General features: G+C 46.9%; 1 protein-coding gene across 7 annotated transcripts in view; it reads right to left on the bottom strand.

Moving 5' to 3' along the window:
• LOC129856859 (transmembrane protein 65-like) overlaps window positions 1–25,666 on the bottom strand; it is an 86,849-nt gene that overhangs the window by 10,642 nt on the left and 50,541 nt on the right. For all 7 annotated transcript variants that reach the window (XR_008759824.1, XR_008759826.1, XR_008759823.1 and 4 more), the window contains exons 6-7: window positions 15,821–15,863; window positions 473–578 (exon numbers count right to left, since the gene is read on the bottom strand). Coding sequence is in view for 1 of the 7 variants with exons in the window: in XM_055924591.1 (XP_055780566.1) it covers window positions 473–578; window positions 15,821–15,863 (149 nt within the window). In the remaining 6 variants the exon portion in view is untranslated. The remainder of the gene's footprint in view (window positions 1–472; window positions 579–15,820; window positions 15,864–25,666) is intronic.

Raw genomic sequence — 25,666 nt, 5'->3', positions numbered from 1 at the left:
ATTCTGTAGGACACTTCTGACTGATTTATGGCTCTATTCAATCAGATCCACTAAGTAAGCAAGACAGAGAGGACTGACAGAGAGGACTGACAGAGAGGACTGACAGAGAGAGACACAGAGAGACACAGAGAGACACAGAGACACAGAGACAGAGAGAGAGAGAGAGAGAGAGAGAGAGAGAGAGAGAGAGAGAGAGAGAGAGAGAGACACAGAGACAGAGAGAGAGAGAGAGAGAGAGAGAGAGAGAGAGAGAGAGAGAGAGAGAGAGAGAGAGAGAGAGAGAGAGAGAGAGAGAGAGAGAGAGAGAGAGAGAGAGAGAGAGAGAGAGAGAGAGAGAGACAGAGACAGAGACAGAGACAGAGACAGAGACAGAGACAGAGACAGACAGACAGACAGACAGACAGACAGACAGACAGACAGACAGACAGACAGACAGTGTGTACGTCCTCTCAGAGATACGACAGAGACTCACACTGTGGGTGCTAACTCTGGTCTGCCACATGTCAGCCTGTTTGGGGTTCAGGTCTGGGCCCACCAAACCACAACGACAGGCCAGGGCTTCCACGTAACCTGCAAGGCTAACACAGGAAAATACCATGGTTACATACCTTAATGCACTAGAAAAAAGGTTTGGTTACATACATCAATGTATTATCTCTGTTAACCCAGAAGTAAAACCAGAAGGAATTTGATCAGCTGCATGATTCACTTCTGTGTTGATACTGTACGTGTTAGAAATGGAGAGTTCCGGAAAAAACAAAGTCTCTACCCTAACTCTCAGCCAACCCCCCCCCCCCCCCCCCCCCCCCGCAGCAAGCACGAGGCGAAGAAGTTTAAGCACCGTCTTCTCCCAATTTCTGATACGTAGAAATAACCAGTGATGAATTCTCCCCAAAACCATAAGTAACGCTGCTCGGCTCTCACGCATCACATTCAGTCCTGGAAGATTCTGTCACATGCAGAATCTGCCTGCGGGAGAACCACGTTATAGACAGCTCTCAAACTATGGGCCTGGGCCCATATTGGGTCCAATTGTTGTGCTCTTTACATTTTTAATTCATCTACTTATTCTCTATTGATTAGCTTTGCTACTTTACATTATTCTGTACTGTTGAAGGAAGAGTGGCAGGTCAGCATTACACTGTCTCTGTTACACCTGCTGTAGAAACCTGGGCGTGTGACGAATAAACTGGATTTGATTCAAAAAGTATCTCAGAATAGGAGTTCTGGTTCAGGTTCAGCCTTCTTTATGAGCTAAAAAACTGATCCTAGATCAGCACTCTGAGATTTATGAATACAGGTCCTGAGCTTCAAGGGATCACCAGATGAAAGCTCCCATTCATTGCTGGAGTGATATATGGTAATACGAAATTACCATAATACGAATCATGGAAATATTAAATTCAACCAGTAAATATGCACAGCAGAAAATCTTCTGGCACAGACATCTGTGCATAGAATCATAAAAAGATGGGGGATTTTTTTATTTTTAAATCATCATTAATCAAAATACATGCTGTTATTCAACACCAGCCCTTCTCGGTCCTGGCACTCCGATGGTGGAATGAGCTTCCACCTGAAGCTAGGACAGCAAAGTCCCTGTCCATCTTCCCCCTGAAGCTAGGACAGCAGAGTCCCTGTCCATCTTCCCCCTGAAGCTAGGACAGCAGAGTCCCTGCCCATCTTCCCCCTGAAGCTAGGACAGCAGAGTCCCTGTCCATCTTCCCCCTGAAGCTAGGACAGCAGAGACCCTGTCCATCTTCTGGAAACCCGTTAAACTGAAACCGCTCAGTTTAACGATGCTAACAGAGTGCCAGACAGAGCAGCCATCTCCATTACGATGCTAACAGAGTGCCAGACAGAGCAGCTATCTCCATTATGATGCTAACAGAGTGCCAGACAGAGCAGCTATCTCCATTATGATGCTAACAGAGTGCCAGACAGAGCAGCCATCTCCATTACGATGCTAACAGAGTGCCAGACAGAGCAGCCATCTCCATTACGATGCTAACAGAGTGCCAGACAGAGCAGCTATCTCCATTATGATGCTAACAGAGTGCCAGACAGAGCAGCTATCTCCATTATGATGCTAACAGAGTGCCAGACAGAGCAGCTATCTCCATTATGATGCCAACAGAGTGCCAGACAGAGCAGCTATCTCCATTATGATGCCAACAGATTGCCAGACAGAGCAGCTATCTCCAGTACGATGCCAACAGAGTGCCAGACAGAGCAGCTATCTCCATTATGATGCCAACAGAGTGCCAGACAGAGCAGCTATCTCCATTATGATGCCAACAGAGTGCCAGACAGAGCAGCTATCTCCATTATGATGCCAACAGATTGCCAGACAGAGCAGCTATCTCCATTACGATGCCAACAGAGTGCCAGACAGAGCAGCTATCTCCATTATGATGCCAACAGATTGCCAGACAGAGCAGCTATCTCCAGTACGATGCCAACAGAGTGCCAGACAGAGCAGCTATCTCCATTATGATGCTAACAGAGTGCCAGACACAGCAGCTATCTCCATTATGATGCCAACAGAGTGCCAGACAGAGCAGCTATCTCCATTACGATGCCAACAGAGTGCCAGACAGAGCAGCTATCTCCATTACGATGCTAACAGAGTGCCAGACAGAGCAGCTATCTCCATTACGATGCAGACAGAGTGCCAGACAGAGCAGCTATCTCCATTATGATGCCATCAGAGTGCCAGACAGAGCAGCTATCTCCATTACGATGCAGACAGAGTGCCAGACAGAGCAGCTATCTCCATTACGATGCCAACAGAGTGCCAGACAGAGCAGCTAACAGAGTGCCAGACACAGCAGCTATCTCCATTATGATGCTAACAGAGTGCCAGACAGAGCAGCTATCTCCATTACGATGCAGACAGAGTGCCAGACAGAGCAGCTATCTCCATTACGATGCCTACAGAGTGCCAGACAGAGCAGCTAACAGAGTGCCAGACACAGCAGCTATCTCCATTACGATGCTAACAGAGTGCCAGACAGAGCAGCTATCTCCATTACGATGCTAACAGAGTGCCAGACAGAGCAGCCATCTCCATTACGATGCTAACAGAGTGCCAGACAGAGCAGCCATCTCCATTATGATGCCAACAGAGTGTCAGACAGAGCAGCTATCTCCATTATGATGCCAACAGAGTGTCAGACAGAGCAGCTATCTCCATTACGATGCTAACAGAGTGCCAGACAGAGCAGCCATCTCCATTACGATGCTAACAGAGTGCCAGACAGAGCAGCCATCTCCATTACGATGCTAACAGAGTGCCAGACAGAGCAGCTATCTCCATTACGATGCCAACAGAGTGCCAGACAGAGCAGCTATCTCCATTACGATGCTAACAGAGTGCCAGACAGAGCAGCTATCTCCATTATGATGCCAACAGAGTGCCAGACAGAGCAGCTATCTCCATTACGATGCTAACAGAGTGCCAGACAGAGCAGCTATCTCCATTACGATGCTAACAGAGTGCCAGACAGAGCAGCTATCTCCATTACGATGCTAACAGACTGCCAGACAGAGCAGCTATCTCCATTATGATGCCAACAGAGTGCCAGACAGAGAAGCTATCTCCATTATGATGCCAACAGAGTGCCAGACAGAGCAGCTATCTCCATTATGATGCCAACAGAGTGCCAGACAGAGCAGCTATCTCCATTATGATGCCAACAGAGTGCCAGACAGAGCAGCTATCTCCATTATGATGCCAACAGAGTGCCAGACAGAGCAGCTATCTCCATTATGATGCCAACAGAGTGCCAGACAGAGCAGCTATCTCCATTATGATGCCAACAGAGTGCCAGACAGAGCAGCTATCTCCATTACGATGCTAACAGAGTGCCAGACAGAGCAGCTATCTCCATTACGATGCCAACAGAGTGCCAGACAGAGAAGCTATCTCCATTACGATGCTAACAGAGTGCCAGACAGAGCAGCTATCTCCATTATGATGCCAACAGAGTGCCAGACAGAGCAGCTATCTCCATTACGATGCTAACAGAGTGCCAGACAGAACAGCTATCTCCATTACGATGCCAACAGAGTGCCAGACAGAGCAGCTATCTCCATTACGATGCTAACAGAGTGCCAGACAGAGCAGCTATCTCCATTATGATGCCAACAGAGTGCCAGACAGAGCAGCTATCTCCATTACGATGCTAACAGACTGCCAGACAGAGCAGCTATCTCCATTATGATGCTAACAGACTGCCAGACAGAGCAGCTATCTCCATTATGATGCCAACAGAGTGCCAGACAGAGCAGCTATCTCCATTATGATGCCAACAGAGTGCCAGACAGAGCAGCTATCTCCATTATGATGCCAACAGAGTGCCAGACAGAGCAGCTATCTCCATTACGATGCCAACAGAGTGCCAGACAGAGCAGCTATCTCCATTACGATGCTAACAGACTGCCAGACAGAGCAGCTATCTCCATTATGATGCTAACAGACTGCCAGACAGAGCAGCTATCTCCATTATGATGCCAACAGAGTGCCAGACAGAGCAGCTATCTCCATTACGATGCCAACAGAGTGCCAGACAGAGCAGCTATCTCCATTACGATGCCAACAGAGTGCCAGACAGAGCAGCTATCTCCATTATGATGCCAACAGAGTGCCAGACAGAGCAGCTATCTCCATTACGATGCCAACAGAGTGCCAGACAGAGAAGCTATCTCCATTACGATGCTAACAGACTGCCAGACAGAGCAGCTATCTCCATTATGATGCCAACAGAGTGCCAGACAGAGCAGCTATCTCCATTATGATGCCAACAGAGTGCCAGACAGAGCAGCTATCTCCATTATGATGCCAACAGAGTGCCAGACAGAGCAGCTATCTCCATTACGATGCCAACAGAGTGCCAGACAGAGCAGCTATCTCCATTACGATGCCAACAGAGTGCCAGACAGAGCAGCTATCTCCATTACGATGCCAACAGAGTGCCAGACAGAGCAGCTATCTCCATTATGATGCCAACAGACTGCCAGACAGAGCAGCTATCTCCATTACGATGCTAACAGAGTGCCAGACAGAGCAGCTATCTCCATTACGATGCTAACAGAGTGCCAGACAGAGCAGCTATCTCCATTACGATGCCAACAGAGTGCCAGACAGAGCAGCTATCTCCATTATGATGCCAACAGACTTCCAGACAGAGCAGCTATCTCCATTACGATGCCAACAGAGTGCCAGACAGAGCAGCTATCTCCATTATGATGCCAACAGAGTGCCAGACAGAGCAGCTATCTCCATTATGATGCCAACAGAGTGCCAGACAGAGAAGCTATCTCCATTACGATGCTAACAGACTGCCAGACAGAGCAGCTATCTCCATTATGATGCTAACAGACTGCCAGACAGAGCAGCTATCTCCATTATGATGCCAACAGAGTGCCAGACAGAGCAGCTATCTCCATTATGATGCCAACAGAGTGCCAGACAGAGCAGCTATCTCCATTATGATGCCAACAGAGTGCCAGACAGAGCAGCTATCTCCATTACGATGCCAACAGAGTGCCAGACAGAGCAGCTATCTCCATTACGATGCCAACAGAGTGCCAGACAGAGCAGCTATCTCCATTACGATGCCAACAGAGTGCCAGACAGAGCAGCTATCTCCATTATGATGCCAACAGAGTGCCAGACAGAGCAGCTATCTCCATTATGATGCCAACAGAGTGCCAGACAGAGCAGCTATCTCCATTATGATGCCAACAGAGTGCCAGACAGAGCAGCTATCTCCATTATGATGCCAACAGAGTGCCAGACAGAGCAGCTATCTCCATTACGATGCTAACAGACTGCCAGACAGAGCAGCTATCTCCATTATGATGCTAACAGACTGCCAGACAGAGCAGCTATCTCCATTATGATGCCAACAGAGTGCCAGACAGAGCAGCTATCTCCATTATGATGCCAACAGAGTGCCAGACAGAGCAGCTATCTCCATTACGATGCCAACAGAGTGCCAGACAGAGCAGCTATCTCCATTATGATGCCAACAGAGTGCCAGACAGAGCAGCTATCTCCATTACGATGCCAACAGAGTGCCAGACAGAGAAGCTATCTCCATTACGATGCTAACAGACTGCCAGACAGAGCAGCTATCTCCATTATGATGCCAACAGAGTGCCAGACAGAGCAGCTATCTCCATTATGATGCCAACAGAGTGCCAGACAGAGCAGCTATCTCCATTATGATGCCAACAGAGTGCCAGACAGAGCAGCTATCTCCATTACGATGCCAACAGAGTGCCAGACAGAGCAGCTATCTCCATTACGATGCCAACAGAGTGCCAGACAGAGCAGCTATCTCCATTACGATGCCAACAGAGTGCCAGACAGAGCAGCTATCTCCATTATGATGCCAACAGACTGCCAGACAGAGCAGCTATCTCCATTACGATGCTAACAGAGTGCCAGACAGAGCAGCTATCTCCATTACGATGCTAACAGAGTGCCAGACAGAGCAGCTATCTCCATTACGATGCCAACAGAGTGCCAGACAGAGCAGCTATCTCCATTATGATGCCAACAGACTTCCAGACAGAGCAGCTATCTCCATTACGATGCCAACAGAGTGCCAGACAGAGCAGCTATCTCCATTATGATGCCAACAGAGTGCCAGACAGAGCAGCTATCTCCATTATGATGCCAACAGAGTGCCAGACAGAGAAGCTATCTCCATTACGATGCTAACAGACTGCCAGACAGAGCAGCTATCTCCATTACGATGCTAACAGACTGCCAGACAGAGCAGCTATCTCCATTATGATGCCAACAGAGTGCCAGACAGAGCAGCTATCTCCATTATGATGCCAACAGAGTGCCAGACAGAGCAGCTATCTCCATTATGATGCCAACAGAGTGCCAGACAGAGCAGCTATCTCCATTACGATGCCAACAGAGTGCCAGACAGAGCAGCTATCTCCATTACGATGCCAACAGAGTGCCAGACAGAGCAGCTATCTCCATTACGATGCCAACAGAGTGCCAGACAGAGCAGCTATCTCCATTATGATGCCAACAGACTGCCAGACAGAGCAGCTATCTCCATTACGATGCTAACAGAGTGCCAGACAGAGCAGCTATCTCCATTACGATGCCAACAGAGTGCCAGACAGAGCAGCTATCTCCATTATGATGCCAACAGACTTCCAGACAGAGCAGCTATCTCCATTACGATGCTAACAGAGTGCCAGACAGAGCAGCTATCTCCATTACGATGCCAACAGAGTGCCAGACAGAGCAGCTATCTCCATTATGATGCTAACAGAGTGCCAGACAGAGCAGCTATCTCCATTATGATGCCAACAGACTGCCAGACAGAGAAGCTATCTCCATTATGATGCCAACAGAGTGCCAGATGGCCCAGGAACATGAGCAGAATCCTGAAATGACACTATTCCCTATAAAGTGGGCAACAGTAAGTGAGTCTTGTCTGACCCAGAACGGCCAACAGAGACGACATTCCAGACTCAGCCGGCTGTCTGTACCACTTGGGACGAAGCCATGGGAATGTACTCCCACATTCGCCAATTCAGTTACTTTTGGGTAAAAAAAAAATACTGTAAAATCTATAGGAATTAAGTTAAAAATGAGTTTAATTGAGGAAATCTGTTCCTAAGTATTCTCAGAAATACAAAATAGAAGTGTCATCTTGTCTCAGTGTAATCAGGGTAAGAAATTATTGTTATTTTCAAATGCAATCTCTTTTTGAGTTGTGGTCAATTTGCAGTGTACAAATTATTAGAACTATGTTCAGGCCCCCCCCCCCCCCCCCCTCGACCATCTGCTCCGACAAAAAAATGTCTGAATCTAGTTGGCCTACCCCTGACCTAGATCAACTCAATAATTCACAGGCTGGATGCACAGTCATGGGGAGAGGGACCAAATGATCTGTTTAAATTCAGTCAGGGAGAGGGGACCAAATGATCTGTTTAAATTCAGTCAGGGGAGAGGGACCAAATGATCTGTTTAAATTCAGTCAGGGAGAGGGGACCAAATTATCTGTTTAAATTCAGTCAGGGGAGAGGGGACCAAATGATCTGTTTAAATTCAGTCAGGGGAGAGGGGACCAAATTATCTGTTTAAATTCAGTCAGGGGAGAGGGGACCAAATGATCTGTTTAAATTCAGTCAGGGGAGAGGGGACCAAATTATCTGTTTAAATTCAGTCAGGGGAGAGGGGACCAAATGATCTGTTTAAATTCAGTCAGGGGAGAGGGGACCAAATGATCTGTTTAAATTCAGTCAGGGGAGAGGGGACCAAATGATCTGTTTAAATTCAGTCAGGGGAGAGGGGACCAAATTATCTGTTTAAATTCAGTCAGGGGAGAGGGGACCAAATGATCTGTTTAAATTCAGTCAGGGGAGAGGGGACCAAATGATCTGTTTAAATTCAGTCAGGGGAGAGGGGACCAAATGATCTGTTTAAATTCAGTCAGGGAGAGGGGACCAAATGATCTGTTTAAATTCAGTCAGGGGAGAGGGGACCAAATGATCTGTTTAAATTCAGTCAGGGGAGAGGGACCAAATGATCTGTTTAAATTCAGTCAGGGGAGAGGGACCAAACGATATGTTTAAATTCAGTCAGGGAAGAGGGGACCAAATGATCTGTTTAAATTCAGTCAGGGGAGAGGGACCAAATGATCTGTTTAAATTCAGTCAGGGGAGAGGGACCAAACGATATGTTTAAATTCAGTCAGGGAAGAGGGGACCAAATGATCTGTTTAAATTCAGTCAGGGGAGAGGGGACCAAATTATCTGTTTAAATTCAGTCAGGGGAGAGGGACCAAATGATCTGTTTAAATTCAGTCAGGGGAGAGGGGACTAAATGATCTGTTTAAATTCAGTCAGGGGAATGTCTTCACTCCAGCAGAACCAATAAAAACCAATAACCCAACAGGTCACTGCAGATATCACCCGGGATAATATCACCCGGGATAAACTAACAAGCATCACTGTGGTCTGCAGAGCAAACAGCTTCCATGACAACAGGTGATGATGATGATGATGATGTCATAATGGTTGTGGATACAGTGAGTAGAACACGTACACAGGCTTAATGAGATGCGTTGATCGTTAGACAGTTACACACACACAGTGGGAGACATATGCTGCTCGTTACTGTATAAACTGATTGTAGTGGAGGAAGACAGGGACTTGTAAAGGCCACCCTTTCTCAGGCCAGACAATACATCCTGTATAACCTGACAGAATGGGATAATGCATAGGATGTCAGCTGGGTGATTATCACATAGCTCGACCTCTACGGTATGTACATGATAGACATACAGGGATAATATGACAAAAAGGACCATTTGTTAGGTGGAAGATGACTTGACTACATAGACCAATATGGACACACTGTAAAACAACATACAGTATGTTGGGACAGGTACTGCTATAACAGGGAATGATGCTCTAGTGTGTTGGGACAGGTACTGCTATAACAGGGAATGATGCTCTAGTGTGTTGGGACAGATACTGCTATAACAGGGAATGATGCTCTAGTGTGTTGGGACAGATACTGCTATAACAGGGAATGATGCTCTAGTGTGTTGGGACAGGTACTGCTATAACAGGGAATGATGCTCTAGTGTGTTGGGACAGATACTGCTATAACAGGGAATGATGCTCTAGTGTGTTGGGACAGATACTGCTATAACAGGGAATGATGCTCTAGTGTGTTGGGACAGATACTGCTATAACAGGAAATGATGCTCTAGTGTGTTGGGACAGGTACTGCTATAACAGGGAATGATGTTCTAGTGTGTTGGGACAGATACTGCTATAACAGGGAATGATGCTCTAGTGTGTTGGGACAGGTACTACTATAACAGGGAATGATGCTCTAGTGTGTTGGGACAGGTACTGCTATAACAGGGAATGATGCTCTAGTGTGTTGGGACAGATACTGCTATAACAGGGAATGATGCTCTAGTGTGTTGGGACAGATACTGCTATAACAGGGAATGATGCTCTAGTGTGTTGGGACAGGTACTGCTATAACAGGGAATGATGCTCTAGCGTGTTGGGACAGATACTGCTACAACAGGGAATGATGCTCTGGTCCGCAGGCCTGGGCAACTCCAGTCCCCGGGGACATGATTGGTGTAACACTTTTCCCATATTGCTAGCAAACACAACTGATTTAAACGAATTACATTCTAAACTGAAGATCAGGATGAGTTGATTATTGGAGTCAGGCGTGTTAGCGGGGACAAAGTGTGACACCAATCAGGACTGGAGTTTCCCAGGCCTGCGTGTGTTAACCTCCATGCCAGTAGAGGGCAGAGTTGAGTAGGTGTTACCTGGATAAACCCTGGGGACAATGAGGCCAAGCTGTAAGTCAGAGTGACCTGTTCATGTTCTACTGGTCAACGTCTTCAAACGTGTCAACATCCAGAACAGTAGAAACAGTAAACCTAGATCTGCCACCTAAATGATGAAATGTACTGAAATGTACCTGAGGGTAACTCAATGATGAGATGTACTGAAATGTACCTGAGGGTAACTCAATGATGAGATGTACTGAAATGTACCTGAGGGTAACTCAATGATGAGATGTACTGAAATGTACCTGAGGGTAACTCAATGATGAGATGTACTGAAATGTACCTGAGGGTAACTCAATGATGAGATGTACTGAAATGTACCCGAGGGTAACTCAATGATGAGATGTACTGAAATGTACCTGAGGGTAACTCAATGATGAGATGTACTGAAATGTACCTGAGGGTAACTCAATGATGAGATGTACCGAAATGTACCCGAGGGTAACTCAATGATGAGATGTACTGAAATGTACCTGAGGGTAACTCAATGATGAGATGTACTGAAATGTACCTGAGGGTAACTCAATGATGAGATGTACTGAAATGTACCTGAGGGTAACTCAATGATGAGATGTACCGAAATGTACCCGAGGGTAACTCAATGATGAGATGTACTGAAATGTACCTGAGGGTAACTCAATGATGAGATGTACTGAAATGTACCTGAGGGTAACTCAATGATGAGATGTACTGAAATGTACCTGAGGGTAACTCAATGATGAGATGTACTGAAATGTACCTGAGGGTAACTCAATGATGAAATGTCCTGAAATGTACCTGAGGGTAACTCAATGATGAAATGTACTGAAATGTACCTGAGCGTAACTCAATGATGAAATGTACTGAAACGTACCTGAGGGTAACTCAATGATGAAATGTACTGAAATGTACCTGAGGGTAACTCAATGATGAGATGTACTGAAATGTACCTGAGGGTAACTCAATGATGAGATGTACTGAAATGTACCTGAGGGTAACTCAATGATGAGATGTACTGAAATGTACCCGAGGGTAACTCAATGATGAGATGTACTGAAATGTACCTGAGGGTAACTCAATGATGAGATGTACTGAAATGTACCTGAGGGTAACTCAATGATGAGATGTACCGAAATGTACCCGAGGGTAACTCAATGATGAGATGTACTGAAATGTACCTGAGGGTAACTCAATGATGAGATGTACTGAAATGTACCTGAGGGTAACTCAATGATGAGATGTACTGAAATGTACCTGAGGGTAACTCAATGATGAGATGTACTGAAATGTACCTGAGGGTAACTCAATGATGAAATGTCCTGAAATGTACCTGAGGGTAACTCAATGATGAAATGTACTGAAATGTACCTGAGCGTAACTCAATGATGAAATGTACTGAAACGTACCTGAGGGTAACTCAATGATGAAATGTACTGAAATGTACCTGAGGGTAACTTTAAACACTTCACTGAATGATGAGATGTGTTCATAGTGTGAAAGCCAAGCTAACAGAGGAGAGGCTGGAAGCCCAGGTCAAACCAAGCTAACAGAGGAGAGGCTGGAGGCCCAGGTCAAACCAAGCTAACAGAGGAGAGGCTGGAAGCCCAGGTCAAACCAAGCTAACAGAGGAGAGACTGGAGGCCCAGGTCAAACCAAGCTAACAGAGGAGAGGCTAAAGGCCCAGGTCAAACCAAGCTAACAGAGGAGAGGCTGGAGGCACAGGTCAAACCAAGCTAACAGAGGAGAGGCTGGAGGCCCAGGTCAAACCAAGCTAACAGATGAGAGGCTGGAGGCCCAGGTCAAACCAAGCTAACAGAGGAGAGGCTGGAGCCCCAGGTCAAACCAAGCTAACAAAGGAGAGGCTGGAGGCCCAGGTCAAACCAAGCTAACAGAGGAGAGGCTGGAGGCCCAGGTCAAACCAAGCTAACAGAGGAGAGACTGGAGGCCCAGGTCAAACCAAGCTAACAGAGGAGAGGCTGGAGGCCCAGGTCAAACCAAGCTAACAAAGGAGAGGCTGGAGGCCCAGGTCAAACCAAGCTAACAGAGGAGAGGCTGGAGCCCCAGGTCACACCAAGCTAACAGAGGAGAGGCTGGAGGCCCAGGTCAAACCAAGCTAACAGAGGAGAGGCTGAAGCCCCAGGTCAAACCAAGCTAACAGAGGAAAGGCTGGAGGCCCAGGTCAAACCAAGCTAACAGAGGAGAGGCTGGAGGCCCAGGTCAAACCAAGCTAACAGAGGAGAGGCTGGAGGCCCAGGTCAAACCAAGCTAACAGAGGAGAGGCTGGAGGCCCAGGTCAAACCAAGCTAACAGAGGAGAGGCTGGAGCCCCAGGTCAAACCAAGCTAACAGAGGAGAGGCTGAAGCCCCAGGTCAAACCAAGCTAACAGAGGAGAGGCTGGAGGCCCAGGTCAAACCAAGCTAACAGAGGAGAGGCTGGAGGCTCAGGTCAAACCAAGCTAACAGAGGAGATGCTGGAGGCCCAGGTCAAACCAAGCTAACAGAGGAGAGGCTGGAGCCCCAGGTCAAACCAAGCTAACAAAGGAGAGGCTGGAGGCCCAGGTCAAACCAAGCTAACAAAGGAGAGGCTGGAGGCCCAGGTCAAACCAAGCTAACAGAGGAGAGGCTGGAGGCCCAGGTCAAACCAAGCTAACAGAGGAGAGGCTGGAGGCCCAGGTCAAACCAAGCTAACAGAGGAGAGACTGGAGGCCCAGGTCAAACCAAGCTAACAGAGGAGAGGCTGTGGAGCCCCAGGTCAAACCAAGCTAACAGAGGAGAGGCTGTGGAGCCCCAGGTCAAACCAAGCTAACAGAGGAGAGGCTGGAGGCCCAGGTCAAACCAAGCTAACAGAGGAGAGGCTGGAGGCCCAGGTCAAACCAAGCTAACAGAGGAGAGGCTGGAGGCCCAGGTCACACCAAGCTAACAGAGAGGCTGGAGCTCCAGGTCAAACCAAGCTAACAGAGAGGCTGAAGCCACGGTGGCCGTGGCAGCTGACTGCTGTTAAAATAAATGACTCATACATCAAATTACAGACGTCAGAAAGAGACAGCAGCAGATTACAAGACATCTGGGAAATCAGACATCTACAATCCTCTCTGTCACCAGTCATAGAAAAAGGACTGCAGAGAATACAAAACATATACTTTATTCTATAATTCACCATAATGCTGACAACAAGGCCAATAGGAAACATTTAGTTACAGTTCGCTTAGCTCTGTTCTCGCCTGGTCCCAGATCTGTTCTAGTCTGGTCCCAGATCTGTTCTAGCCTGGTCCCAGATCTGTTGTAGACTGGTCCCAGATCTGTTCTAGACTGGTCCCAGATCTGCTCTAGCCTGGTCCCAGATCTGTTGTAGACTGGTCCCAGATCTGCTCTAGCCTGGTCCCAGATCTGCTCTAGACTGGTCCCAGATCTGTTCTAGACTGGTCCCAGATCTGCTCTAGTCTGGTCCCAGCTTTGTTGTAGCCTGGTCCCAGGTCTGCTGTAGACTGGTCCCAGATCTGTTCTAGCCTGGTCCCAGATCTGTTCTAGACTGGTCCCAGATCTGCTCTAGACTGGTCCCAGGTCTGCTGTAGACTGGTCCCAGATCTGTTATAGCCTGGTCCCAGATCTGTTCTAGCCTAGTCCCAGATATGTTGTAGACTGGTCCCAGATCTGTTCTAGACTGGACCCATATCTGCTCTAGACTGGTCCCAGATCTGTTGTAGACTGGTCCCAGATCTGTTGTAGACTGGTCCCAGATCTGTTGTAGACTGGTCCCAGATCGGTTCTAGACTGGTCCCAGATCGGTTCTAGACTGGTCCCAGATCTGCTCTAGCCTGGTCCCAGATTTGCTCTAGTCTGGTCCCAGATCGGTTCTAGACTGGTCCCAGATCTGTTCTAGACTGGTCCCAGATCTGTTATAGTCTGGTCCCATATCTGCTGTAGACTGGTCCCAGGTCTGTTGTAGCCTGGTCCCATATCTGCTGTAGACTGGTCCCAGGTCTGTTGTAGACTGGTCCCAGATCTGTTGTAGACTGGCCCCATAGCTGCTGTAGACTGGTCCCAGGTCTGTTGTAGACTGGCCACATATCTGCTGTAGACTGGTCACATATCTGCTGTAGACTGGTCCCATATCTGCTGTAGACTGGTCCCATATCTGCTGTAGACTGGTCCCAGATCTACTGTAGACTGGTCCCAGATCTGCTGTAGACTGGTCCCATATCTGTTCTAGCCTGGTCCCATATCTGCTGTAGACTGGTCCCATATCTGCTGTAGACTGGTCCCATATCTGTTCTAGCCTGGTCCCATATCTGTTGTAGACTGGTCCCAGATCTGCTGTAGACTGGTCCCATATCTGTTCTAGCCTGGTCCCAGATCTGCTGTAGACTGGTCCCATATCTGCTGTAGACTGGTCCCATATCTGTTCTAGCCTGGTCCCATATCTGTTGCAGCCTGGTCCCAGATCTGTTGTAGCCTGGTCCCATATCTGCTGTAGACTGGTCCCATATCTGCTGTAGACTGGTCCCATATCTGCTGTAGACTGGTCCCAGGTCTGTTCTAGCCTGGTCCCAGATCTGTTGTAGCCTGGACCCATTTCTGTTATAGCCTGGTCCCAGATCTGTTTTCTTTGTGTTTATTTACCCCTTTTCTCCAATTGGTAGTTACAGTCTTGTCTCATCGCTGCAATTCCCATAGGGACCCGGGAGAGGCGAAGTTCGAGAGCTGTGCTTCCTCTGAAACGCAACCCAACCAAGCCACACTGCTTCTTGACACAATGCCCACTTAACCCGGAAGCCAGCCGCACCAATGACTAACTGGCAACAAGTCATGATTACTTCCTGTACAAAACCACATTGGTAAAACAGGGACAATGACAGGACATTAGCTCAAGCACTCAGCAGCAGCCACTGGTGAAAGGAACTAACCTTGGCTGTCGCTGTCTAACAGATTCTGTTACAGTCGTTTTAACATTAGTCTGTGATGATGTTGGAGGCTCTTGTACAAAGACAGTGACAATAAGGAAGTGCATAGGAGATGTTATTCCCACTGTGACTCCACCAGGGACTGTACACAGTGTGACTGCAATAGGACTCCACCAGGAACTGTACACAGTGTGACTGCAATAGGACTCCACCAGGAACTGTACACAGTGTGACTGCAATAGGACTCCACCAGGGACTGTACACAGTGTGACTGCAATAGGACTCCACCAGGGACTGTACACAGTGTGACTGCAATAGGACTCCACCAGGGACTGTACACAGTGTGACTGCAATAGGACTCCACCAGGGACTGGACACAGTGTGACTGCAATAGGACTCCACCAGGGACTGTACACAGTGTGACTGCAATAGGACTCCACCAGGGACTGTACACAGTGTGACTGCAATAGGACTCCACCAGGGACTGTACACAGTGTGACTGAAATAGGACTCCACCAGGGACTGTATCAGCCCAAACAGACGATTGGTTTGATTGGCCTTTTCTTACCCGAGTCCAGCCAGGTCCGACACAAGGTTCCCCAGGGCAGCAGCTGCAGAGAGAGAAGAGAGGGAGGTCATAGTTCTGCCTGGGTGAAGGACTGGTTGATGACGTCAGAGGTTAAAGATCCATTAAAACACAAAACCCGGTGTAAAGTTGGGAGTTTAATTGTCGTACATGGAGTTATTTCTCCCTATGCTCCTGGAACAACACAAGGTGTGTGAACCAACCAATCCTCTATTCACACCTGACTGATTGTTAGAGAACTGGGTGTTTCGTAAGAGGTCAGTCATATGACTCATCATTAGACAGCAGGCTGTGTCTCTGACTCATCATTAGACAGCAGGCTGTGTCTCTGACTCATCATTAGACAGCAGGCTGTGTCTCTGACTCATCATTAGACAGCAGGCTGTGTCTCTGACTCATCATTAGACAGCAGGCTGTGTCTCTGACTCATCATTAGACAGCAGGCTGTGTCTCTGACTCATCATTAGACAGCAGGCTGTGTCTCTGACTCATCATTAGACAGCAGGCTGTGTCTCTGACTCATCATTAGACTCTGACTCATCATCAGACAGCAGGCTGTGTCTCTGACTCATCATTAGACAGCAGGCTGTGTCTCTGACTCATCATTAGACAGCAGGCTGTGTCTCTGACTCATCATTAGACAGCAGGCTGTGTCTCTGACTCATCATTAGACAGCAGGCTGTGTCTCTGACTCATCATTAGACAGCAGGCTGTGTCTCTGACTCATCATTAGACAGCAGGCTGTGTCTCTGACTCATCATTAGACAGCAGGCTGTGCCTCTGACTCATCATTAGACAGCAGGCTGTGTCTCTGACTCATCATTAGACAGCAGGCTGTGTCTCTGACTCATCATTAGACAGCAGGCTGTGTCTCTGACTCATCATTAGACAGCAGGCTGTGTCTCTGACTCATCATTAGATAGCAGGATGTGTCTCTGACTCATCATTAGACAGCAGGCTGTGTCTCTGACTCATCATTAGACAGCAGGCTGTGTCTCTGACTCATCATTAGACAGCAGGATGTGTCTCTGACTCATCATTAGACAGCAGGATGTGTCTCTGACTCATCATTAGACAGCAGGCTGTGTCTCTGACTCATCATTAGACAGCAGGCTGTGTCTCTGACTCATCATTAGACAGCAGGATGTGTCTCTGACTCATCATTAGACAGCAGGCTGTGTCTCTGACTCATCATTAGACAGCAGGCTGTGTCTCTGACTCATCATTAGACAGCAGGCTGTGTCTCTGACTCATCATTAGACAGCAGGCTGTGTCTCTGACTCATCATTAGACAGCAGGCTGTGTCTCTGACTCATCATTAGACAGCAGGCTGTGCCTCTGACTCATCATTAGACAGCAGGCTGTGTCTCTGACTCATCATTAGACAGCAGGCTGTGTCTCTGACTCATCATTAGACAGCAGGCTGTGTCTCTGACTCATCATTAGACAGCAGGCTGTGTCTCTGACTCATCATTAGACAGCAGGATGTGTCTCTGACTCATCATTAGACAGCAGGATGTGTCTCTGACTCATCATTAGACAGCAGGCTGTGTCTCTGACTCATCATTAGACAGCAGGCTGTGCCTCTGACTCATCATTAGACAGCAGGCTGTGCCTCTGACTCATCATTAGACAGCAGGCTGTGTCTCTGACTCATCATTAGACAGCAGGCTGTGTCTCTGACTCATCATTAGACAGCAGGCTGTGTCTCTGACTCATCATTAGACAGCAGGATGTGTCTCTGACTCATCATTAGACAGCAGGATGTGTCTCTGACTCATCATTAGACAGAATGCACCTGAGCTAATAGAGAGAAAATCATGGTAAATGAGGTGCGACAGAGATAAATGTGAATTACCGTACAGCTGGTTTGTTAATGGATTTCATCTGCTCTTTCTGCTAGTTTGATGCTGAAAACAGTTTATGCACACTTCTGTCTCTCCAGAGACTGAGAGAGGCAGAATCCTGATCATGGCCCACAGGACTGATGTGTTTTACTGTGACTGACGGTGATGTGTTTTACTGTGACTGACGGTCTGAAACAATCATTGATCTGAATGTCATGGCAACGCAGGGTGGTTCAGGAGTCATGTAGGCTGTGAGGGACAGGGGTCTATTTAACGTTAACATATTCCCATGTTAACACATCGCTCTATGTATTTCTACACCAAACACAAAATAATCCCTGAATGTCACATTAGAACGGCCCATAACAAAATTACTGTGTTGAAGATTAAGAACCAACAAAGGATCTAGAACCTAAAAGGTTTCTTTGGCTGTCCCCATAGGAGAACCCTTTGAAGAACCTTTTTTTGGTTCCAGGCAGAACCCTTTTGGTTCCAGGTAGAACCCTTTTGGTTCCAGGCAGAACCCTTTTGGTTCCAGGTAGAAATGTTTTGAGTTCCATCCCTTTATACAGAAGGTTCTATATGGAACCCAAAATAGTTCTATGTGGAACCAGGTTTCTACCGGTAACCAAACATGGTTCTCCTATGGGGACAGCCGAAGAACAGATTTTGGAACCCTTTTTTATCAGAGTGCAGTTACAGTAGTCTGAATCTAAAAACTAAATTGTGAAGATAGTGAATCTTTATTAGAGGAGAGAGAGAGCAGGACCAATTTAATTACAACTGTTTCAAGGTCAGCTGTCCGTAACTTATTTCAGCCCCAGGGTTCTGTCCCAAATGGCACCCTATTCCCTGTATAGTGCACCACTTATAACCAGGGCCCATAGGGTAGTTACATATAACCAGGGCCCATAGGGTAGTTACATATAACCAGGGCCCATAGGGTAGTTACATATAACCAGGGCCCATAGGGTAGTTACTTATAACCAGGGCCCATAGGGTAGTGCACTACATAAGGAATAGGGTTCTATTTGGAATGCAAGGCTGTAGCAGTACTGTAGCAGGGCTTCTGCACGTTTTAGGACGCCATCCAAAGAGAGAAGGAGAGAATGTGTACTAGACATATTTAACAAGATCAGAGTCTAATAAAAGTCCAAAACAACATCCATCATATTGAACAATTTGATAGTGAGAAGTACAATAGGCTACATGACCAGCTGGAGTTTAAATATAAATCCTTCAACTTCAGGTTGGATTTGACTGATAATTCCATTCCATGTGTCAATTAAAGCTGCAGACATGATTTATAATCCAATGTAGAATCCCCTGTGGACACTCAGCACTCCCAGAATCCCCTGTGGACACTCAGCACTCCCAGAATCCCCTGTGGACACTCAGCACTCCCAGAATCCCCTGTGGACACTCAGCACTCCCAGAATCCCCTGTGGACACTCAGCACTCCCAGAATCCCCTGTGGACACTCAGCACTCCCAGAATCCCCTGTGGACACTCAGCACTCCCAGAATCCCCTGTGGACACTCAGCACTCCCAGAATCCCCTGTGGACACTCAGCACTCCCAGAATCCCCTGTGGACACTCAGCACTCCCAGAATCCCCTGTGGACACTCAGAACTCCCAGAATCCCCTGTGGACACTCAGCACTCCCAGAATCCCCTGTGGACACTCAGCACTCCCAGAATCCCCTGTGGACACTCAGCACTCCCAGAATCCCCTGTGGACACTCAGAACTCCCAGAATCCCCTGTGGACACTCAGCACTCCCAGAATCCCCTGTGGACACTCAGCACTCCCAGAATCCCCTGTGGACACTCAGAACTCCCAGAATCCCCTGTGGACACTCAGCACTCCCAGAATCCCCTGTGGACACTCAGCACTCCCAGAATCCCCTGTGGACACTCAGCACTCCCAGAATCCCCTGTGGACACTCAGCACTCCCAGAATCCCCTGTGGACACTCAGAACTCCCAGAATCCCCTGTGGACACTCAGAACTCCCCAGAATCCCCTGTGGACACTCAGAACTCCCAGAATCCCCTGTGGACACTCAGCACTCCCAGAATCCCCTGTGGACACTCAGAACTCCCAGAATCCCCTGTGGACACTCAGCACTCCCAGAATCCCCTGTGGACACTCAGCACTCCCAGAATCCCCTGTGGACACTCAGCACTCCCAGAATCCCCTGTGGACACTCAGAACTCCCCAGAAATCTTACTTTATCATTTAGTTTCTCTGGTGTAGTTTTTGTACGGTATGTTCAGTAGCGTTAAAACTCTCTTAGATGTTTGTCTAACTGTTTGAAACACAGCAGTGAGGAAATACGATTACAGACAGAGATATTCTCCTCCTTTATCCCCTCTGGTACTTTCATAACAGTGGGTGAAGAAACACTGTGTTCAAAGTGAAATTCGATCAAAAGTTGTTCTCTCTCCTTCTTTCCTTCTCTCCTCCTCAGATCAGCTGACACGTAGAGCTCTGGGTCCAGCCTGCTGTTAGTTATAGTAGAGCTCTGGGTCCAGCCTGCTGTTAGTTATAGTAGAGCTCTGGGTCCAGCCTGCTGTTAGTTACAGTAGAGCTCTGGGTCCAGCCTGCTGTTAGTTACAGTAGAGCTCTGGGTCCAGCCTGCTGTTAGTTACAGTAGAGCTCTGGGTCCAGCCTGCTGTTAGTTACAGTAGAGCTCTGGGTCCAGCCTGCTGTTAGTTATAGTAGAGCTCTGGGTCCAGCCTGCTGTTAGTTATAGTAGAGCTCTGGGTCCAGCCTGCTGTTAGTTATAGTAGAGCTCTGGGTCCAGCCTGCTGTTAGTTATAGTAGAGCTCTGGGTCCAGCCTGCTGTTAGTTACAGTAGAGCTCTGGGTCCAGCCTGCTGTTAGTTACAGTAGAGCTCTGGGTCCAGCCTGCTGTTAGATATAGTAGAGCTCTGGGTCCAGCCTGATGTTAGTTATAGTAGAGCTCTGGGTCCAGCCTGCTGTTAGTTATAGTAGAGCTCTGGGTCCAGCCTGCTGTTAGTTATAGTAGAGCTCTGGGTCCAGCCTGCTGTTAGTTACAGTAGAGCTCTGGGTCCAGCCTGCTGTTAGTTATAGTAGAGCTCTGGGTCCAGCCTGCTGTTAGTTATAGTAGAGCTCTGGGTCCAGCCTGCTGTTAGTTACAGTAGAGCTCTGGGTCCAGCCTGCTGTTAGTTACAGTAGATCTCTGGGTCCAGCCTGCTGTTAGTTATAGTAGAGCTCTGGGTCCAGCCTGCTGTTAGTTATAGTAGAGCTCTGGGTCCAGCCTGCTGTTAGTTATAGTAGAGCTCTGGGTCCAGCCTGCTGTTAGTTATAGTAGAGCTCTGGGTCCAGCCTGCTGTTAGTTATAGTAGAGCTCTGGGTCCAGCCTGCTGTTAGTTATAGTAGAGCTCTGGGTCCAGCCTGCTGTTAGTTATAGTGGAGCTCTGGGTCCAGTCTGCTGTTAGTTACAGTAGAGCTCTGGGTCCAGCCTGCTGTTAGTTATAGTAGAGCTCTGGGTCCAGCCTGCTGTTAGTTATAGTAGAGCTCTGGGTCCAGCCTGCTGTTAGTTATAGTAGAGCTCTGGGTCCAGCCTGCTGTTAGTTATAGTAGAGCTCTGGGTCCAGCCTGCTGTTAGTTATAGTAGAGCTCTGGGTCCAGCCTGCTGTTAGTTATAGTAGAGCTCTGGGTCCAGCCTGCTGTTAGTTATAGTAGAGCTCTGGGTCCAGCCTGCTGTTAGTTATAGTAGAGCTCTGGGTCCAGCCTGCTGTTAGTTACAGTAGAGCTCTGGGTCCAGCCTGCTGTTAGTTATAGTAGAGCTCTGGGTCCAGCCTGCTGTTAGTTACAGTAGAGCTCTGGGTCCAGCCTGCTGTTAGTTATAGTAGAGCTCTGGGTCCAGCCTGCTGTTAGTTACAGTAGAGCTCTGGGTCCAGCCTGCTGTTAGTTATAGTAGAGCTCTGGGTCCAGCCTGCTGTTAGTTACAGTAGAGCTCTGGGTCCAGCCAGCTGTTAATTATAGTAGAGCTCTGGGTCCAGCCTGCTGTTAGTTATAGTAGAGCTCTGGGTCCAGCCTGCTGTTAGTTATAGTAGAGCTCTGGGTCCAGCCTGCTGTTAGTTATAGTAGAGCTCTGGGTCCAGCCTGCTGTTAGTTAGAGTAGAGCTCTGGATCCAGCCTGCTGTTAGTTACAGTAGAGCTCTGGGTCCAGCCTGCTGTTAGTTATAGTAGAGCTCTGGGTCCAGCCTGCTGTTAGTTACAGTAGAGCTCTGGGTCCAGCCTGCTGTTAGTTATAGTAGAGCTCTGGGTCCAGCCTGCTGTTAGTTATAGTAGAGCTCTGGGTCCAGCCTGCTGTTAGTTATAGTAGAGCTCTGGGTCCAGCCTGCTGTTAGTTATAGTAGAGCTATGGGTCCAGCCTGCTGTTAGTTATAGTAGAGCTCTGGGTCCAGCCTGCTGTTAGTTACAGTAGAGCTCTGGGTCCAGAACATCATGTCTTTCTACTGTTCCCTGAAATAGCCCTGCAGTATCTCAGTGAGAGGCTTCACAGTCTATTATACAGCAGAGCTATATGACCAGCAGACACAACTCCACATGCAACACTATACTGTATCTGAATTCATTTCCTCCACATGGATCACTATACTGTATCTGAATTCATTTATTCCACATGGAATACTATACTGTATCTGAATTCATTTATTCCACATGGAATACTATACTGTATCAGAATTCATTTATTCCACATGGAATACTATACTGTATCTGAATTCATTTATTCCACATGGAATACTATACTGTATCTGAATTAATTTACTCCACATGGAATACTATACTGTATCTGAATTAATTTACTCCACATGGAATACTATACTGTATCTGAATTAATTTATTCCACATGGAATACTATACTGGATCGGAATTCATTTCCTCCACATGGAATACTATACTGTATCTGAATTAATTTACTCCACATGGAATACTATACTGTATCTGAATTAATTTACTCCACATGGAATACTATACTGTATCTGAATTCATTTACTCCACATGGAATACTATACTGGATCTGAACTAATTTGAACTGTGGTCAAAAATAGTAAAGGACCCAGTGAAATGCCAATGTCCTGTAACTGTTACCATACCTACATGTATAGTCACTTTAACCATACCTACATGTACATACTACCTGAATCAGCCTGACTAACCGGTGCTCCCTCACAGTGGCTAACCGGGCTATCTGCATTGTGCCCCAACACCTGCCAACCCCTCTTTTACGCTACTGCTACTCTCTCTCTGTTCATCATATCTGCATAGTCACTTTAACCATACATTCATGTACATACTACCTCAATCAGCCTGACTAACCGGTGTCTGTATGTAGCCTCGCTACTATTATAGCCTCGCTACTGTATATAGCCTGTCTTTTTACTGTTGTTTTATTTCTTTACCTACCTATTGTTCACCTAATACCTTTTTTGCACTATTGGTTAGAGCCTGTAAGTAAGCATTTCACTGTAAGGTCTACACCTGCTGTATTCAGCATTTTACTGTAAGGTCTACACCTGTTGTATTCGGCGCACGTGACAAATAAACTTTGATTTGTTAACCATAATCAAGAGAACAAAAGGTTTCCTGCTCAGATGAATTTATCTAAGGGGAAAAAGAAGATTGAGAGAATACCTAACAGAAAACAATCACAATACGTATGTTGTTGTCCCATAGAATAGACCAGCCATAGGGGATTCAATATGTTGTTGTCCCATAGTATAGACCAGCCATAGAGGATTCAATATGTTGTTGTCCCATAGTATAGACCAGCCATAGAGGACTCAATATGTTGTTGTCCCATAGTATAGACCAGCCATAGAGGACTCAATATGTTGTTGTCCCATAGTATAGACCAGCCATAGAGGACTCAATATGTTGTTGTCCCATAGTATAGACCAGCCATAGAGGACTCAATATGTTGTTGTCCCATAGTATAGACCAGCCATAGAGGACTCAATATGTTGTTGTCCCATAGTATAGACCAGCCATAGAGGATTCAATATGTTGTTGTCCCATAGTATAGACCAGCCATAGAGGACTCAATATGTTGTTGTCCCATAGTATAGACCAGCCATAGGGGATTCAATATGTTGTTGTCCCATAGTATAGACCAGCCATAGAGGACTCAATATGTTGTTGTCCCATAGTATAGACCAGCCATAGAGGATTCAATATGTTGTTGTCCCATAGTATAGACCAGCCATAGAGGACTCAATATGTTGTTGTCCCATAGTATAGACCAGCCATAGGTGTTGCTGCAGACCTCATCTAGCTCATGATTCAATAGACTGACAGTCTGACAGACATTTCCAGTTTCCACAGATTCAATAGCTTCGTTTGCTGCTGGTACCCATCCCAAATTCCATCAGGGCTCACAAATGGGAAGAGATTGAAGAAATCCGCTGACAGAGCAGTGTGTGTGTGTGTGTGTGTGTGTGTGTGTGTGTGTGTGTGTGTGTGTGTGTGTGTGTGTGTGTGTGTGTGTGTGTGTGTGTGTGTGTGTGTGTGTGTGTTTCCTCAGATAGTCTCATGGTCTTCATATTACAGGTTCTGCAGCAAACAGTTTATATGGTGCTGATATCTGGTTCAATAACAGTTGGTGGTTCTCCTCTCCTCTCCTCTCCTCTCCTCTCCTCTCCTCTCCTCTCCTCTCCTCTCCTCTCCTCTCCTCTCCTCTCCCCTCCCCTCCCCTCCCCTCCCCTCCTCTCCTCTCCTCTCCTCTCCTCTCCTCTCCTCCCATCTCCCCTTACCTCAACTCCCCTCCTCCGCTCACCAAGTCCAGAGAAAGGGATGGGAGGGACACAGAATAAAATAGATAATTTTATCATTATATTCTGTATATCTCTATGGAGAGTGAATTATCCCCATCCTCCAACTGACAACCTTTAACTCCTCTGTTAAAGTCTCAGTTATCTCTGATATGTTCTCCTCTGCTAATCTCTCATTTATCTCTGATATGTTCTCCTCTGTTAATCTCTCATTTATCTCTGATATGTTCTCCTCTGTTAAAGTCTCATTTATCTCTGATGTGTTCTCCTCTGTTAATCTCTCATTTATCTCTGATATGTTCTCCTCTGTTAAACTCTAATTTATCTCTATGTTCTCCTCTGTTAAAGTCGCAGTTATCTCTGATATGTTCTCCCCTGCTAAAGTCTAATTTATCTCTGATATGTTCTCCTCTGTTACAGTCTCAGTTATCTCTGATGTGTTCTCCTCTGTTAAAGTCTCATTTATCTCTGATGTGTTCTCCTCTGTTAAAGTCTCAGTTATCTCTGATATGTTCTCCTCTGTTAATCTCTCATTTATCTCTGATATGTTCTCCTCTGTTAAAGTCTCATTTATCTCTGATGTGTTCTTCTCTGTTAAAGTCTCATTTATCTCTGATGTGTTCTCCTCTGTTAAAGTCTCATTTATCTCTGATGTGTTCTCCTCTGTTAAAGTCTCATTTATCTCTGATGTGTTCTCCTCTGTTAAACTCTCATTTATCTCTGATATGTTCTCCTCTGTTAAACTCTAATTTATCTCTGATATGTTCTCCTCTGTTAAAGTCTCAGTTATCTCTGATATGTTCTCCTCTGTTAAACTCTAATTTATCTCTGATATGTTCTCCTCTGTTAAAGTCTCAGTTATCTCTGATATGTTCTCCTCTGTTACAGGCTGACGCCTCATTAATCTCTGATGTAGTATGACAGTTATGGTATGTTATATGTTATATGATGGTACGGTAGCTAGCTAGGCTATGGATGAGTCCCAAATGGTACCCTATTCCCTATATAGTGCACTACCCTACGGGCCCTGGTCAAAAGCAGTGCACTACCCTACGGGCCCTGGTCAAAAGCAGTGCACTACCCTATGGGCCCTGGTCAAAAGCAGTGCACTACTGTCTAGGGAACAGAGTGCCATTTGAGATGCACGGCCTCTCTGTCGTTTGGTTTCAAGAAGGC

This window comes from Salvelinus fontinalis, chromosome 6 (assembly GCF_029448725.1).
Source record: "Salvelinus fontinalis isolate EN_2023a chromosome 6, ASM2944872v1, whole genome shotgun sequence".
Taxonomy (NCBI): Eukaryota; Metazoa; Chordata; class Actinopteri; order Salmoniformes; family Salmonidae; genus Salvelinus; species Salvelinus fontinalis.
The sequence above is the reverse complement of the archived record's forward strand: the minus strand, read 5'-3'. Positions and strand labels throughout refer to the sequence as shown.